At 40.3% G+C, this 16,704-nt stretch overlaps 1 protein-coding gene and 1 long non-coding RNA gene across 6 annotated transcripts in view; one reads left to right on the forward strand and one right to left on the reverse strand.

Annotated features, from left to right (window-relative positions):
- Positions 1–12,722, reverse strand: part of LOC108296482 — a 249,324-nt gene extending 236,602 nt beyond the window's left edge. The window contains exon 1 of the long non-coding RNA XR_001821884.2: positions 12,632–12,722. This is a non-coding gene — a long non-coding RNA (uncharacterized LOC108296482). The remainder of the gene's footprint in view (positions 1–12,631) is intronic.
- A 109-nt stretch (positions 12,723–12,831) lies between these two features.
- MMS22L (MMS22 like, DNA repair protein) overlaps positions 12,832–16,704 on the forward strand; it is a 144,009-nt gene continuing 140,136 nt past the window's right edge. For 2 of the 5 annotated variants that reach the window (XM_037735053.1, XM_017518957.2), the window contains exons 1-3: positions 12,946–13,162; positions 13,590–13,829; positions 14,749–14,874. In XM_037735053.1, the coding sequence (XP_037590981.1) occupies positions 13,666–13,829; positions 14,749–14,874 (290 nt within the window). In that variant the 5' untranslated portion in view covers positions 12,946–13,162; positions 13,590–13,665. Of the gene's footprint in view, positions 13,163–13,589; positions 13,830–14,748; positions 14,875–16,704 lie in introns of all 5 variants that reach the window. The other 3 variants (XM_037735054.1, XM_037735052.1, XM_017518956.2) reach the window with 3 other exon arrangements.

The following is a 16,704-nucleotide window of genomic DNA, read 5'->3' on the forward strand; positions in this document are numbered from 1 at the left end:
AGCAAAGATTACTGCCTGTTCCTTACTCTGGAAGCTTCATCCCAGAGGGGCACCTGCCAGATGCCAGCCAGGGCTCTCCTGTATGACTTGTCTGTTGACCCCTGCTGGGAGGTATCTCCCAGTCAGGAGGCATGGGGGTCAGGGACCCACTTGAGGAGGTTGTCTGTCCCTTAGCAGAGCTCAAGTGCTGTTCTGGGAGATCTGCTGCTCCCTTCAGAACCAGCAGGCAGGAACGTTTAAGTCTTCTGAAGCTGCACTCACAGCCGCCCCTTTTCCCCAGGTGCTCTATCCCAGGGAGATGGGAAAGTTATCTATAAGCCCTGCTGCTACATTTCTTTCATAGATGTCCTGCCCTTAGAGGAGGAATCTAGATAGGCAGTCTGGCTACAGAGGCTTTGCAAAGCTGTTCAAACGTCCCAGCAGCTTTGTTTACAATGTGAGGGGAAAACTGCCTACTCAAGCCTCAGTAATGGCAGACGTCCCTTCCCCCACCAAGCTTGAGTATCTCAGGTTGACTTTCGACTGCTATGGTGGCAGTGAGAATTTCAAGCTAGTGGATTCTAGCTTGCTGTCAGAGTGGGATCCACTGAGCTAGACTACTTGGCTCCCTGGCTTCAGCCCTCTTTCCAGGGGAGTAAACAGTTCTGTCTCACTGGCATTTCAGGCACTACTAGGGTATGAACAAAAAAGCTCCTCCAGAGAGCTTGGTGTCTACCCAAATGGCTGCCCAGTTTTGTGCTTGAAACCTAGGGCCCTGGTGGTATAGGCAACTGAGGGAATCTCCTAGTCTGCAGGTTGTGAAGACCATGGAAAAAGCATAGTATGTTTGCTGGAATGCACCATCCCTCATGGCACAGTCCCTCAGGGCTTCCCTTGGCTAGGGGAGGGAGCTCCCCAATCCCTTGAGCTTCCCAGGTGAGGTGATACCCGACCCAGCTTTGGCTCACCCTCCACGGTCTGCATCCACTGTCTAACCAGTTACAGTGAGATGAGCCAGGTACCTCAGTTGGAAATACAGAAAGCAACTGCCTTCTGCGTTGATCTTACTGGGAGCTGCAGACTGGAGCTGTTCCAGACTGGAGCTGTTCCTATTTAGACATCTTGCCAGCCAGACCTTTTCCTTAACTATTATATTGATGAAAATACCTTAGAATTCTCAGCTATTCCTCATGGAATAGAATGCAATAAAATAGAATGGATAATACTTCTCAGGTAAACTAAATTAATAGAATAAGAAGAAGGTCCCCTATGCCTCTAATAAGTAGTGTTGACATCCAATTCTCAGATAATAAATCTTACTAAGAAGGTCTAAGAACTTTGACCAAGATTGTACAGTTTAGAAAGTGCAGAATGTGGGAATCAAACTCATGTATGTTTATCCATGGGAATCAGATCATGTATGTTGATCTTTAAACAATCTTCACTCCACCTCATCCACCATAACCCAGTGAACAGATCTGAGTGAAGTTTAATTAATACAGTCTCTTGATATTACATTATCAAAATATCAAGTGGAAGCTATAATAATTCATAGATTCTTTAAGTTTTGCTTTTTACAGAAGCTCAAGGGATTAAACAGTAATCAGACAATTCTGGCAATTAAATGAGTTATCATATTATTGTGGAAAGGACACAGATCTTTGGGCTCCAAAATTCTGGCTCTTCCTCTTCCCATCTCCATGTTTTAGAAAGTCCACAAGATTCAGTTTCCAAAATCAGACAATTGGATTAGGTTATTTTTGTTGTTGGGGTTCCCTAGGAAAACCCTAGAGATTAATATGCAAGAAATCTATCAAGGTATACTCTTGGAAATAACAACGTGGAAGGAAGAGAAGTAGAACTGGGCAGAAGGAAATGCTGGGCTGCAATGGAACCTCAATAAGGCCTTGGCCAACTAATAGGAGCTTGGAAGTTGGGCTGGTCCTTCATAGGTATCCCAAGCTAGGAGAGAAATAGGGAAGACTGGGCATTTATACATTTGTGCCAACAGTTATGATGACAGATGCCTTACTTTGAGCAAGCACTTTTTACCCAAAGCACTTCTAAAAAGGGTTGACTGCTAAGAGCTGACAACAACACTTCAGCTTCTGGGGAAATAAGTATTTTCCCCTGGAGGGAGAATCTAGGTGGCACACCAGAGTGGGCACAGGGTAATCCTATGGCACCTTCCTGTTCTAGTACTCTGATTCTTAGAATGGTGATATTATGACGATTAGATAGCTAAAAATGCTAAATGAGAAAATTCTCACTAACCTCCCACAGTAAACAGAAATTAAAGAAGATATTGGGGGTGTGGTGAGGTGTTGTAGGAACAAATTTAAAACACTGTTTCTTACAATTACTGGCTTTCTAAGGAAAAACAATCTTAGAGCTCCAAGGAGTGTATTGCCTTTAAACACATGCTATTCAGAAAACCAATTAATGTAACTCAGGAGTTGGCAAACATTTTCTTCAAAGGGCTAGAAAGTAAATAGTTTAGACTTTGTGGGCCATAATGTTCAACTCTGCCATTAGTTTGAAACAGTTGGTGAGAAAGCAACTATAAATAATACTTCAACCAATAGGAGTGGCTGTGTTCCCATAAAACTTTACTTACAAAACCAGGTGATAAGCCAGATTTAGCCCACAGGCTAGTTTGATGACTGATATAACTTAACTATTCCATGATACCATAGAGTACCATGCAAATCCCAGAATGGTTACATGACTTCCATGTGAATGGCAATGAAACTGGTTTCCTTGTTAAGCCATTTTAAAACTGAATTTTCTGTCACTTGTAATTGAGACCCCTACTCTGCCTGATGAGATTAAATAAAGAATAAAGTAAATTACAGAAATTTTCTTTAGTAGTGATCAAAGAAAGCTTCCACAAGGAAGAAAAGCCTTAGCCTCTATAAGTTAGTGCTGTGAGAAAACATACTGATGGGTGTTTGTGGGAGCAACTATCAGTAGTCCCTTATATGCATTTTAACCTATCCTCTAATTTTAGTTAGGCATGTGGCCACTCAGAATAAAGATCATCTTTCCCAGCTTGTCTAACTTGTGGCTAAATGGGAGTGTGTGACTAAGTTCAGGCCAGTGGTATGTAAACAGATGTAGTATAAGCAACTTCCAGAATTGACCTTAGAAGGAAGGGCCTGTGCCCTTTTCCCATTTTCTCCTTCCTGACAGTTCAAATATACATGTGCTGGCTGCAGCAGGAACGGCCCTCATTGACAATGACATAAACTTAAAGTAGAGGCCAATCACTGTAAAGACAGGATTAGGGATCCTTGAATTCTGACACCATGTAGGTCTACCAGATCTAGACTGACTACATGACTCACATTGAGAGGAATAGAAATCTTTTTTCTTGTGAGAGGAATAGAAACCTTTTTTCTTGTTAAGTTGTGGTTATATTGAGTTTTATTCCATTTGCAACTTTGCCAAACTCAAATTATTATGAAAACTTATGTTAAACTGAGGGGTCCATGAGAGTCTCTAAAAGGAAAGGAAATTTAGCCAAGATCTCAAGGACATAAAGGAGCCGGGCCTAGAAAAAGCAAGAGAAAAAACAGTCCTGGCATAAGGCACTGTTTGTGCAAACATTTTGAGGCAGCAAAAAATACAGTACATGAGAGGAACTGAAAGAAGGCCATGTGGCTGACACTTTGTAAGAGAGGTGGAGGATAAGGTTGTGGGCATAGGAAGGGCTCAAATCACAAAGGTGAGGAGTATAGATTCCACTTTAAGTACAGTAGGAAGCCACTGCAGGGTTTTAAGCAGAGGTTTGACCCAATTTATGCCTTCCCTTGCCAGCCACCTGGTTTCCAGTCTCTGTTGATGCTACCCGATGCCTGCAAGCAGTCCTCTTGGACAAGTTCCCTCCCAAGACAACCCAGGTCTGGCTCCCTGCCTCAGGGTTCACACACTGTTTCCCTACCCTAGTGACAGTACAGTTTTTTCCTTCCACAGCACTCACTCCTTGCCCTGCCAACAAGAGCTACTCTAGCCAACCTTTTGCCTTTAGATTTGTCAGCATCCAGACAGGGATCAATTTCTGTGTGTTCTGAGTGCCAGAAGATACATGTGAGCCTCTCAAAGTGATTTTCTGAAGTTCCCCTATTTAGCTTAAAGGAGAGTGAAAACATTGCAGCCTTCCATATTTAATCTCTAAAGAAATCCTAACTCTAGAGAATTATTTTATACAAACACACACACACGATGAGCTAATAAAAGCGAATTTGCTGATAAAAGCAAATTTTGGGCATCTCCTTTGCAATAGTGGTCTGGCACCTCAGTTAGAATATTGAGTACATTACAGCTATTTTTCTCAGGTTTGTCCCTCAGCAGAAACTCTGAGTCAAAGCAAGTGACATAATAATATCTTTCGAAAAGATTTCTAAAACATATAATTTCCAAAAGATATAATTATCAGTAAACACCAAATGCAACATTCTACTCATTTAATCAAAAATATTTGTAAGGACCTACCATATATGCAGGTACTATCCTAAGTACTGAGGACATAATAATAAATCTTAATCTTATAGTCTGGTAAGAAAACAGACATAGGCATGATTATCTGCATATATATGTAAAAAACCTACATGTACTCACTGTATGATGTAAAAATGTAACTCAGAATGCTTAGGAAAGGACTGTAAAACATTAGGAGGGCCTTCAGTATAGTCCTTGTTCAAAAAAAGTAGAGTGTTGGAAGATGGCTAGGGTTGAGGAGCTTGCAAGCAGGTTGCAGAAGATATCATTACTACAGTCTTAGAAACACAGCTATGGATCTGTAATTTGTGAAGACAGCAGGAGAAGGGGAAAACAGGTAACTGAGGGAAAAGTGCAAGAGATTGTGACTAGAAGCAAGGCAGGAAGCAGTGCATCATCCTACTTGTGTGGTAGAATCTTTCTCTCTGAAGGAAGCTACTTCTAACAGGCAGGAAGATATATATATTCCAGCTGTGGCACATTATAGTTGATGACACACTTATAAAAAGTAAAGGAGAAAATAATTTACTTTTCTGGACGTGGAGGTGTTATGATAGGAAGTGACATCACAGAAAGAGTGATATTAAGTGGTATATAGGAAAGTAAGCAAAGCCCACCAGCAGGAAGAGGGCAGGAAGGCATCTGCTGCCTTGGCCTTAGAGCATCTCGTGCTCTTTTCTTTGGTAATAGCACTCTTCTTTTGCTTTGGACAGCCACCCCTCTTTTACTCCCCATTGTGTTAGAGTGACTGTCAATTCAGGTGTCCTATTCCCAGCCCCTTTTTAAATCTGCAGGTAACTTTTCAAATGTGTTAAGAAGCAGAAGGTAAAGGGCACAGAACAGTTTTACCTATTTAAAATGAAATATTTTATTTTAAATAAAATATTTAAAATCCATCTTCATTTGCATAGTGAAATTCTGATATAGGATAGAATTGAGGGGTTGCAAACTGACAGCCAGAAGGCTAATTTGGCCTATTAATATGTTTTTCTTGATGCACATCTGGTTTTTACTAATCTATTTTATAGACAGTGGAGGCTGAAGTGAGAGGATCCCTTGACCTCAGGAGTTTAAGAATAGCCTGGGCAACATAGCATGACTCCATCTGTAAAAATAAAAGATAAAAAAAATTTTTAACTGATATTAAAAATAATCTAAAAATAAGGCTGTTAGTTAAAAGATACATATGACAGCATGAGACCTGAAAGGTGCTTATTATAATTTTCTTTTTTTTTTTAGATGGAGTCTCACTCTGTCACCCAGGCTGGAATGCAATGGCCGATCTTGGCTCATTGCCACCTTCCTCCCGGTTTCAAGTGATTCTCCAGCCTCAGGCTCCCAAATAGCTGGGATTACAGGTGAGCACCACTACCATCCAGCTAATTTTCATATTTTTAATAGAGATAGGGTTTCACCATGTTGGCCAGGCTAGTCTCTAACTCCTGACCTCAAGTGATCCACCCACGTCTGCCACCCAAAGTGCTGGGATTACAGGCATGAGCCACTACGCCTGGCCACTTTATTTATTTTTTTAATTTTTAAAAGTTTTTCAGAGACAGGATCTTGCTCTGTTGCTCAAGTTGAAGTGCGGTGGTGCAATCATAGCCCACTGCAGCCTCCAACTACTGGGAGATGGAGCAATCCCAGGGCTTAAGCAATTATCTTGTTTCTGCCTCTCAAAGTGCTAGGACTATAGGCATGTGCCACCATGCCTAGCTAATTTTTAAAATTTTTTGTAGAGACAGGGTTTTGCTTTGTTGGCCAAGCTGATATTGAACTCATGGCTTGAACCAAGCTTTATTTTTTTTTTAAAGTATGTTATTAATTATATTATCTATTGCCATATAATAAGTTACACCAAGACTTAGTAGCTTGAAACAACAAATTTATTATCTCATAGTTTCTCAAGATAACAAATTTTTATTATATTAACAAAATTTATTATCTCCGCTAGAAATCTGAAGATGGCTTAATACAGTCCTCTGTTTCAAGGTCTTTTACAGGTGCGGTAAACTTGCCAGGTTAACTGTCAGCAGTGTTGCTAAAAGAGTTTAGCCAACTGTGAAGTTGAGGGCAGACAGTCCACACTTGCACTGCCCTCAATTTTCACTCCAATTGCAGGTTCAAGGGATTCTCAAAATCACCCTAATCTTTGAAAATTTGCTAGAGAAATTCATAGAGCCTCATTGAAAGCTATTATATTCACAATTATGGTTACAAGGAAATGATACAGATTCAAATCAGCCAAGAAAAGAAACACATAGGGCAGAGTCTGAGAAAGTACCAAACTTCTGTTTTCTTTTCACAGTGAAGTCACGATTACTTGCCTATCATCAATGTGAGACAATATGCACAGAATACTGTCAACCAGGGAAGCTCACCTGAACCTCATTGCTCAGCATTTTAGTGGGTCTTCATTATGAAGGCATGTTACAGTGATTAGTCAGATGGTTTATCTCAGTCTCCAGGTTGACTGATGCCACGTGACTCAAAGACCCACCCTAAATTACATTATTAATCTTTCAGGCATGGCTAACTGCCAGCCCAAATCACATTTGCCTGTATGATCCTAGGCTCCAGGCAAAAAAGACACCCTTATAAGACACCACATTCCAGAGGCTTAGAAATTACCTTTCATAAGCCAAGGGCAAAGGCCCTGACTCCTTTTCGGACAAGATTAAATTCTCTACTATATACTTGCCTAGGTCTAGTCATCTCAAAGCTCAACTGCAGAAGAATCTGCTTCCCAAACTCACTCAGATGTTTGTTAGCAGAATTCAGTTCCTCGTGGACTGATGGACTGAGGATCATGGTTTTTCACTGCCTATTGTCCAGAGTCTGCTCTCAGTTTTTGCCATGTCGGCTTCTCTAACATGACTGTTTACTTTATCAAAGTGAACTAGTCAAGAAGCCAAGAGGGGAATAATGTTAGTGAGAGAGAGTTCTAGCAAGATATAAATCACAGTCTTTTGTAATTTGATCATGGAAGTGATATCTCATCACTTTTTGCTTTATTCTAATCAACAGAAGCAAGTCTTTAGGTTCAGTCCACACTCAAGGAGGGAAGACTGCACAATGACATGAATACTGGCAGATATTATTGAGAGGCACCTTAAAAGATACTGTTCACAGTAGGCTTAGGGAGAGAAGACAGGAGAGAGGGAGTGGTTGAAGGTTGAAGAAATAGTGGTAACTGGCCGGGCACCGTGGCTCATGCCTGTAATCCCAGCACTTTGGGAGGGTGAGGTGGGTGGATCAGGTGATCAAGAAATCAAGACCATCCTGTCCAACATGGTGAAACCCTGTCTCTACTAAAATTACAAAAATAAGCTGGGTGTGGTGACACACAGTTGTAGTCATAGCTATTCAGGAGGCTGAGGCAGGAGAATTGCTTGAACCCGGAAGGTGGAGGTTGCGGTGAGCCGAGATCATGGCAGTGCACTCTAGCCTGGCAACAGAGTAAGACTCTGTCTCAAAAAAAAAAAAAATAGTAGTAATTAATAGATCAAGCTCTCCTGCAGGTAAAAGGAGATGGACTAAGAGCACACGTGGGAGGGAAAGATGCTAAAGCTACAGAAAAATGAATGAGGATCAATAATGAAGTTTTTCTTGTTCATAGGTTTTTTTCAAGGTTCTATGTGGTGCATTTCCTTGTTAATGACTTAGTGCCCTGAACAGTTGTATGAAAATTTCTCTTTCCTTTTATAGAAAGTTGTTCCTTCTTAACCAACTACATTTCCCCGTTGCTACTCAAGTAGTTGTTTAAATCATACTATATGTGCCAGGGAGTAGCACTTGAGAGGTTAACAGTTCATTATCTGTTGCACAAAATTAGTGCACTAAAATACTGTGAGTCAACAGAAAGCCAGCTTCCTACGGTAGGTTGTATAAACATTTGCAATAGATAGCTCATAAAGATAACCTAGTATTTTCAATAGCACAGCACAGAACTAAAAGCCATAACTGAGTTGAACTATCTCAGTGCATCCTCAACAGTGACCAACTGTAATAATAAGATCACTAGAACTGCACTTAATATTGATCAAATATTGCTACAATGTTTAATCCAATTCTAGATATAAGAGCTCTAAAGAGGTAAGGTGATCCTCGTTTACATTTAAGGGATAAGAGGGAACAGTCTTAAACTTTAAATAAGATTTCAATTAAAATCATGATAACTTTGCTGAAACTAAGACCTTTTAATCATTGGAATATATCATATTAAGTTGAATTTGTGAAAAGTTTCCCTCCTACAAAACATGACATAAATAACACATTTTTTGACTTTGAGTCTGATATCTGAAAACACTAGAATAGATGATCAGAATGGGTTCACTTATTATTCAACATTCAAATTCTATCATATATCCTCCCCCACTTTTTTTTTTTTTTTTTTTTTTTTTTGAGATGGAGTCTTACTCTGTCACCCAGTCTGGAGTGCAGTGCCATGATCTTGGCTGACTGCAACCTCCATCTCTCATGTTCAAGCAATTCTTCTGCTTCAGCCTCCCTGAGTAGCTGGGACTACAGGTGTGTGCCTCCACAACCAGCCAATTCTTGTATTTTTAGTAGAAACAGGGTTTTACCATGTTGGCCAAGCTGGTCTTGAACTCCTAACCTCAAGTGATCCACCCGCCTTGGCCTCCCAAAGTGTCAGGATTACTGGTGTGAGCCACTGCGCCCAGCCTGTCCTCCCCTCTTTTACCAAGTAGCTGAATGGTGCTGGAGAAAATGGCAAAACCATTATGACTGAACTCTAATTTTTTGTCACAAATCTCAAATGATACAACACTTTCAGACATTCTTATTATCTTTCCTTAGTAAATATACTTTTCTTCTCACCAATATGACAATATCACACCTCTTCTCTAATCTCTAACAATTATTTTTTCTTCTTACTTCCAGTTGATGTGTCATAGAGAAATAGATGAAATAAAACAAGAGCAACTCAATTTTCCAATACCTAGTTCAACACCTCCAGCCATCTTAATCTGTATACTGTTTACTCTTCCTATTACAATAAAAAAATTTTCTTGATCCTATCAGAGGCTGATATATCATCTGTGTAGTGTATACTATTCCCTCATCTTTTCAATACCTGTTTTCTTGCAATTATTCCCCTTTTGTTCATCATCTTTTTTCTTTCCATTTAATAATTGCCATAGCCTCACAAACATGTTCTAACATCTTTTATCTTCAAAACACCATTTCTTGATTCCTATATGTCCCTCTGCCCTAATTTTTATGCTTTAAGTTAAATTCCTGGGTAGTTTCTGCATTTGCTGATTCACCTCCCATTTTCTGTACAACCCACTTCAATCAGATGTTTTTCCCCAACTACTCAACTTAAATGGCTTTCATCAACATTAGTAATGACCTATTTCTTGCCAATCCCAATGATTAATTTGTTTTCTTTTATTATTCCACCTATCAGCAATATTCGACATAGCTTATCCATTCTTTCATTCATGACAGACATCATAACAGAAATACCACATACGCTTGGTTTTTCTCCTGTGGACTAGCCTTATTTCTTGCTTTTCTTTGCTGGTATTTTCTTGTGTACTAGCAAGCTGAATATCTAAACGTTTTTAGAGTTTTAACTCTTACATTTAGGTCTATAATCCTTACTGAGTTAAATTTTATAATATAAGTTCAGTTTTAAGTATATCAGTATCCAACAGTTCTCTCACTATTTGAAAAGACTATCCTTTTCACCTGTGACAAAAAGCAGTTGATCAAATGTATATAGGGCCTGTTACTGGATTCTCAATTCTATCACATTAGCTATGTCTATTCTTAGATCAAAATCACAGTGCTTTGATTATTGTAACTTAATCAGAAGTCCTGAAATCAGGTACTGGAAGTCTTTCAACAGTATTCTTACTCAAAATTGTTTTGGTTCATCTAGGCCCTTTGCATTTCCATATCAATTTTAGAATGCATTTGTCAATTTCTACAAAAGAAATTCCTCTGTGATTAGGATTTAGATTGGCATTCCTTTGAATCCATAGACAAATTTGGGAAGAACTTTTAATAATATTGAGTCTTCCAATTTACGATTATGCTATCTCATTCTATTTACTTGAATATTCTTGAATACTTTTCAGCAATATTTTGCAATCCTTCACAAACAAAATCTGGTGCATATTTTGTTAAATTTTAGTATTTTGAGATCATTAAATATTATTTTCTAAATTCTAATTTTCAAATGGTCTTTCCATGTCTATAAAAATACAATTAATTTTTGTATATCATTGAACTCTGCCACCTTGCTGAACTCATAAATTAGTTTTTATAGATATTTGTAAAGATTCTTTAGGATTTTCTATATGAATAATTATGTTATCTGAAAATCAAGACAGTTTTACTTCTTCTTATCCAATCTATATAACATTTATTTTTTTCTCTTCCTTATTGCATTGACTAGTTACCTCCAGTAAAATGTTGAAAGAAGTGGAAAAAGTGGACATCATTGCCTTTTTCTCAATCTTAGGGGAATTCATTTTTATAACTAAGTATGATGTTAATAGCAGGCTTGTCATAGACATCACATATCAGGTAGGGAGTTTTCTTCCATTCTTAGTTGGCAGATAGTTTTTATCATGAACGGATGTTGAATTTCTCAACTGTTCTTTTAGCATCTATTGAGATGACATCGTTTTTCTTTTAATAAAGACTGTTGATATAATGAACTGATTACTTGTAGACATTTGAATAACCTTGTATTCCTAACATGAATCTAATTTTCTTGTCATATGTCATCCTTTTTGTTTGTTTGTTTTCAGGCAGTCTCACTCTGTAGTGCAGTGACATGATCTTGACTCACCGCAATCTCCGTATGCTGGGTTCAAGCGATTCTCCGGCCTCAACCTCCCAAGTACCTGGGATTACAGGTGCACGTGTCACACCCAGCTAATTTTTGTATTTTTAGTAGAGACGGGGGTTCACCATGTTGGCGAGGCTGATCACAAACTCCTGACCTCAAGTGATCCGCCCACTTGGCCTCCCAAAGTGCTGGGATTACAGGCGTGAGCCACCACGCCCGGCTGTCATATGTCATCCTTTTTATGTACTGCTGGATTTTGCTTCTTTACATTTCTGCCTTTATGTTTGCTTGTGATATCAGATTGTAGTTGCCTTGTCTTTTCTTTGTCAGGTTTTGATATTAGTGTGGTGCTAGCCTCATAAAACAAGCATCCAATCTCCTTCTATTTTCTCTACGCGTTAATATAGAATTTGTATTATTCCTTCCTTAAATGTTTGGGAGAATTTAACAGTAAGGCCATTAGGCCTGGAGGGTTTTGTTTGTTTTGTTGTGTTTGAGACAGGGTCTTGCTTGGGTGCCCAGGCTGGAGTACAGTGGCACGTTCACAGTTCACTGCAGCCTTGACCTCTCCAGCTCAAGTGATCCTCCCACCTCAGCCTAAGTAGCTGGGACTACAGATGAGCACCACCACGCCTGGCTAATTTTTTTATTTTTTTTTGGTAGAGACCAGGGACCGGGTTTCACCATGTTCCCATGCTGATCTGGACCTCGTAGTCTCAAGGGATCCACTCGCCTCAGCCTCCCAAAGTGCTGGGATTAAAGGCATGAACCACTGTGCCTGCTCTGGCCTGGAGTTTTCTTGTAAGAAGTGTGTGTGTGTGTGTGTGTGTGTGTGTGTGTGTGTGGTGAGAGAGAGAGAGAGAGGATATTCTGCTAGTAAGAAGTGATGTATATGTGGGGGGACGGAGAGAGAGTATTCTGCTACTAAGAAGTGGTGTGTGTGTGTGTGTGGAGAGAGTATTCTGCTACTAAGAAGTGATGTGTGTGTGTGTGTGTGTGTGTGTGTGTGTGGAGAGGGGGAGAGAGAGAAAGTATTCTGCTACTAAGAAATGGTGTGTGTGTGAGAGAGAGAGAGAGAATGCTGCTACTGTTGGGTTGCTCACCTATAAACGTCAATTAGGTCAAGCTGGTTGGTAGTGCTTTCAAAGTTTCCCACACTAATTTTCTGTTTACTTGTTCCATCGGTTACAGAGAAAATTCATTGCTACACTTGCCTGCCTCACAGTCCATGGACAATAAAAGGTATCCTGCACTCTAACAAGAGTTGCTGGCCCTAGAGCGAGAAGAGGCGACGGCGCGACTGTGGGTGTGAGAGGCACTCACTTCGTACTCACTGGAGTTAAATCTCTTCCCTTCAGTCGAGCCAGAAGAGAAACCCACAGTCCTTAAATCCTCCTCTCCTCCGCCTCAGCAGCAGTTCCTTTTTTTTTTTTCTTTTTTTTTTTTTTTAACCAGGCTCCGCCTTCCAGCCGAAGGCACCAATTAAACGTACCAAAAAAAAAAAGTTTCTCTATACTTTGTCCCAGGCTGACAGACTCTCGCGAGAATCGTGGAGCACCGACTGTTTCCGCGCAGCTAACGCCAAGGGATTGGTTGCCGGGGCCCGGCTGCGTCTCGGCCCCGCCTTTCCGGTACGCGGACGCGCGGTGGCGGGAATTTTGCCTGTTTGCGGTTTAGACTCCACAGATTCCTGGTTGTAGTTGGGGTCTCAGGAGGCAGAATTCGGGGGCTGGAAGTGTGAGCAGGTACGACAGATACCGCGGGCAACCGTCGCCCGGGGTCCCGGCTGCAGCTGGATGCGCGGGATGCAGTCTCCCCGCCTTCTCCACCCGAGTGCTGCCGGGCGCGGGCATGGTGGGTCTCGCCCGCGGCTCGGAGGATCGGGGTTGGCGCCCGGGACTGCCTTCCTGGTGTCCACCCCCAGCTGGCGAGGGAGCTTTCTCAACCCTGCTGCTGGGAGACGGGCGGAGAGCGGGTTAGTGACGTTGCGGAGGGCGCAGCTGCCAGGCGAGCCCAGGACGCTCTGTCCTGGAAACATTTCTTTCCTTTTCTCCTTGTCCTGGGCTGCAGAGTCGGACCTAGTGGGCGGGTTTCGAAGTCCCTGCCACAGCCAGAGTGGGTTGTGCATTTTGTCTTAAGTTCTGACACCCTCGATGGGCGGAGCGGCAGGGGAGAAGAATTGGGGATTTGGTCTGGGTTTTTCGTTTGTTTTTCCTTCGTGATGGGGGACGTCTTGGGAACTTTGTGAGGTAACCCCCAGTCTCTCGGCCCCCACCTCCAGGAGACTCTTCACACCTTCTCTTTGGAGCCCTTAAGGATACGACGAACTTCAGACATTTCAGAACATGAAGTAAACAATGGAGAACTGTTTTGTTTCCCCGACGTTCCTGACTGACAGCTTAGAGCTGGAGCTGGGGACGGAGTGGTGCAAACCTCCTTGCTTTTCTTGTGCTGTTGACAACAGAGGAGGAGGAAAACATTTTTCTGGAGAATCCTACCTCTGCAGTGGAGCCCTTAAACGGTAGGTAAAACGCAGATTTTTTCCCCTCATCTGATTATTCACCAGTTTTTTAGGAATGTTAGTTGTCATTTCAGCCCACTAAATTTTGGTGTTCACCAAACAATGTTTTATAAATCAGCTTAGTATATCATAAGAGTACAAATGAATATCAGTTCTGCTGTTGGCTTGTTGGTAAGGGCATATCTAAAGTATTTTGTGTATTAGGGAAAACTTCCTTGTTAACTGATGTTCCCTTACTGTAGGGAGCTGGGCACTAAGTTTTCTTTTACTTAAAGTGAATTCCTAACTATCCGAGCCTTTTGAAATGGTATTTCCTTTGAAAGAGTGTGATGATACTCTGAAGCTCTCCTGTAATTTTTAAGAAAGGCAAACATTTTTTGTTGCCCTGTTCCTTCTAATCCTACCTATACATATAGAAGTCTTATAGACTTATTTTACATTGGGCAGGTACATACATATCGCAGTAAAACTGCTATTCTTGAAATCTTTTGGTAATACCTGCTGAGGCAGTTTCAGTCAGGAAATTAATTTTTGTTGACTTTGTAATTGTACCTTGTTAGAGACCGTAGAGTACCCACCTTCATTAGTTGGATACAATTCTCCTGATATGCCTCAGAATAACTGTTAGCAGTTTTAAAAATTAAATGTTCCCTCTAGGATGAAATTCTGCAACTGAAGACCACTGGTGAAGACAGGCAGAAATACGTTTTTTAGAATCCTTCTTGGTGTGTTTTGTTTTGTTTTTGAGACAGAGCCTCCCTCTGTTTCCCAGGCTGGAGTGCAATGATGCGATCTCAGATCACTGCAGCCTCCACCTCCCGGGTTCAAGGGATTCTCCTACCTTAGCCTCCTGAGTGCAGTTGTATTATGGTACTTAATACATACTTTTTATGAGATTAAAACATAATTTTCATTTCAGATTAATTTTGAATCTTGATCCTTTACCAACTAATTTTGAAGAAGATATATCGGAAATATTTGGCATTCAGTGGGTTACTGAAACAGCATTAGTGAATTCATCTAGAGAGCTCTTTCATTTATTCAGGTATTTTTTTCTTATTTAACTTTCTGCGAGTGTAGGTGTTGTTCACTTTTGTAAACTACATTGTTGGGTGGCTTCTAATACTGATACTACAAAAGACCAGGAGAATTGTGCTGGTTACTTACTTGATTATCTTACCAGTAACGATAATCAGGCAGCAACACTTGATGAGTAATGGTTTTAATGAGTTGCATTTCATTTTCAGAATCTTTATTCTTTGCATTTGACATCATGTATTGACAAATATTTGAGGCTTTCAACTATAATTTTGGAAGAAAATTAAAATACTTTTGTTGTTCAATAGCCATAGTCGTTCAGTGATCTTTAGAGTATGATCTTTCTAAATAAATCATTTAGACTGTGTAATAAAAATGCTAATTCTCTATTTGGACAACATTTTAAAATTTTTTAATGAAAAATTTTACACATACACAAAAGAATAATATAATGAACGTCCATATACCCTCCTTCAGTTATAGTAAACAACTTTTTATTACATTTCCTTCATCTGTCTTGTCTCCTTTTCTTTTGACTTAAGTATTTTTAAGCAAATCCTAGGAATCATATCATCTCACCCATAAATACTTCAGTATGAATTTCTTAAAAATATGGGCCTTTTAGAATCCATGAGCATGGCCGGGTGCAGTGGCTCATGCCTGTAATCCAGGACTTTGAGAGGCCAAGGAGGGTGGATCATGATGTCAGGAGTTTCAGACCAGCCTGACCAACATGGTGAAACCCTATCTCTACTGAAAACAGAAAAATTAGCCAGACTTGGTGGTACATGCTTGTAATCCCGGTTACTCACGAGGCTGAGGCAGGAGAATCACTTGAACCTGGGAGGCGGAGGTTGCAGTGAGCCAAGATCACCCACTGTACTCCAGCCTTGGTGACAGAGTAAAACTCCGCATCAAACAAACAAACAAAAAACCTTGAACACTGTGTCGTCTCAATTAATAAAAATCAAAATTTTTCCCTTATCTTTTAAGACAATTCATATTCAGATTTTAGGTAAGTTTGAATAGGAGTCAATTATTGAAAGCAAATTATTCCAAAACATAGTAAAAATCTATATGTCATACATTTAAAGGAAAATGGAGAGGTGGAAGGAATTCTCCCACCATCATCCCATGAAACTTTATGAAGAGATTTAACTGGATCTGTGCCATGTCTTAAGAGAACAGGTTGAGTGAGTGATCCTTTGTAATCCTGAACATTACAGAATCCAGAATCAGCGACTCTATCTAGAACATACGATATAAAGATGGGTTAGTTTTTAAAGACTTTGAAATCAACTAGCAAGAATAGCAAGAAATTACTATCAGGAATTAAGATGGAACATCATAAATACAGCTTTCCCTGATAACTTTAGTCTACATTATTCCTTTTGTCAGCTTCCATTGTTTAACTGTTATGAGACAGTTTAAATTTTTATTATATAACTGTTAACCTAGAATGTTTTTTGTATTTTAAACTTTTTTTTTTTTTTTGAGACAGAGACTTGCACTGTCACCAAGGCTGGAGTGCAGTGGCATGATCTCAGCTCACTGCAACCTCCACCTCCTGAGTTTAAGCAGTTCTCGTGCCTCAGTGTCCCAAGTAGCTAGGATTACAGGCCTGCCACCATGCCCGTCTAATTTTTGTGTGTTTTTAGTAGAGACAGGGTCTTACCATGCTGGCTAGGCTGGTTTCTAACTCTTGACCTCAGGTAATCCATCTGCCTTGGCCTCCCTAAGTGCTGGGATTACAGGCCTGAGCCACTGCGCCACATCTTAACTTCTTTTTCTTTCTTTCTTTTTTTTTTTTTTAGATGGTGTTTCCCTCTTGTTGCTC

Source organism: Cebus imitator, unplaced genomic scaffold, assembly GCF_001604975.1.
Source record: "Cebus imitator isolate Cc_AM_T3 unplaced genomic scaffold, Cebus_imitator-1.0 Scaffold717, whole genome shotgun sequence".
In the NCBI taxonomy this organism is placed as follows: Eukaryota; Metazoa; Chordata; class Mammalia; order Primates; family Cebidae; genus Cebus; species Cebus imitator.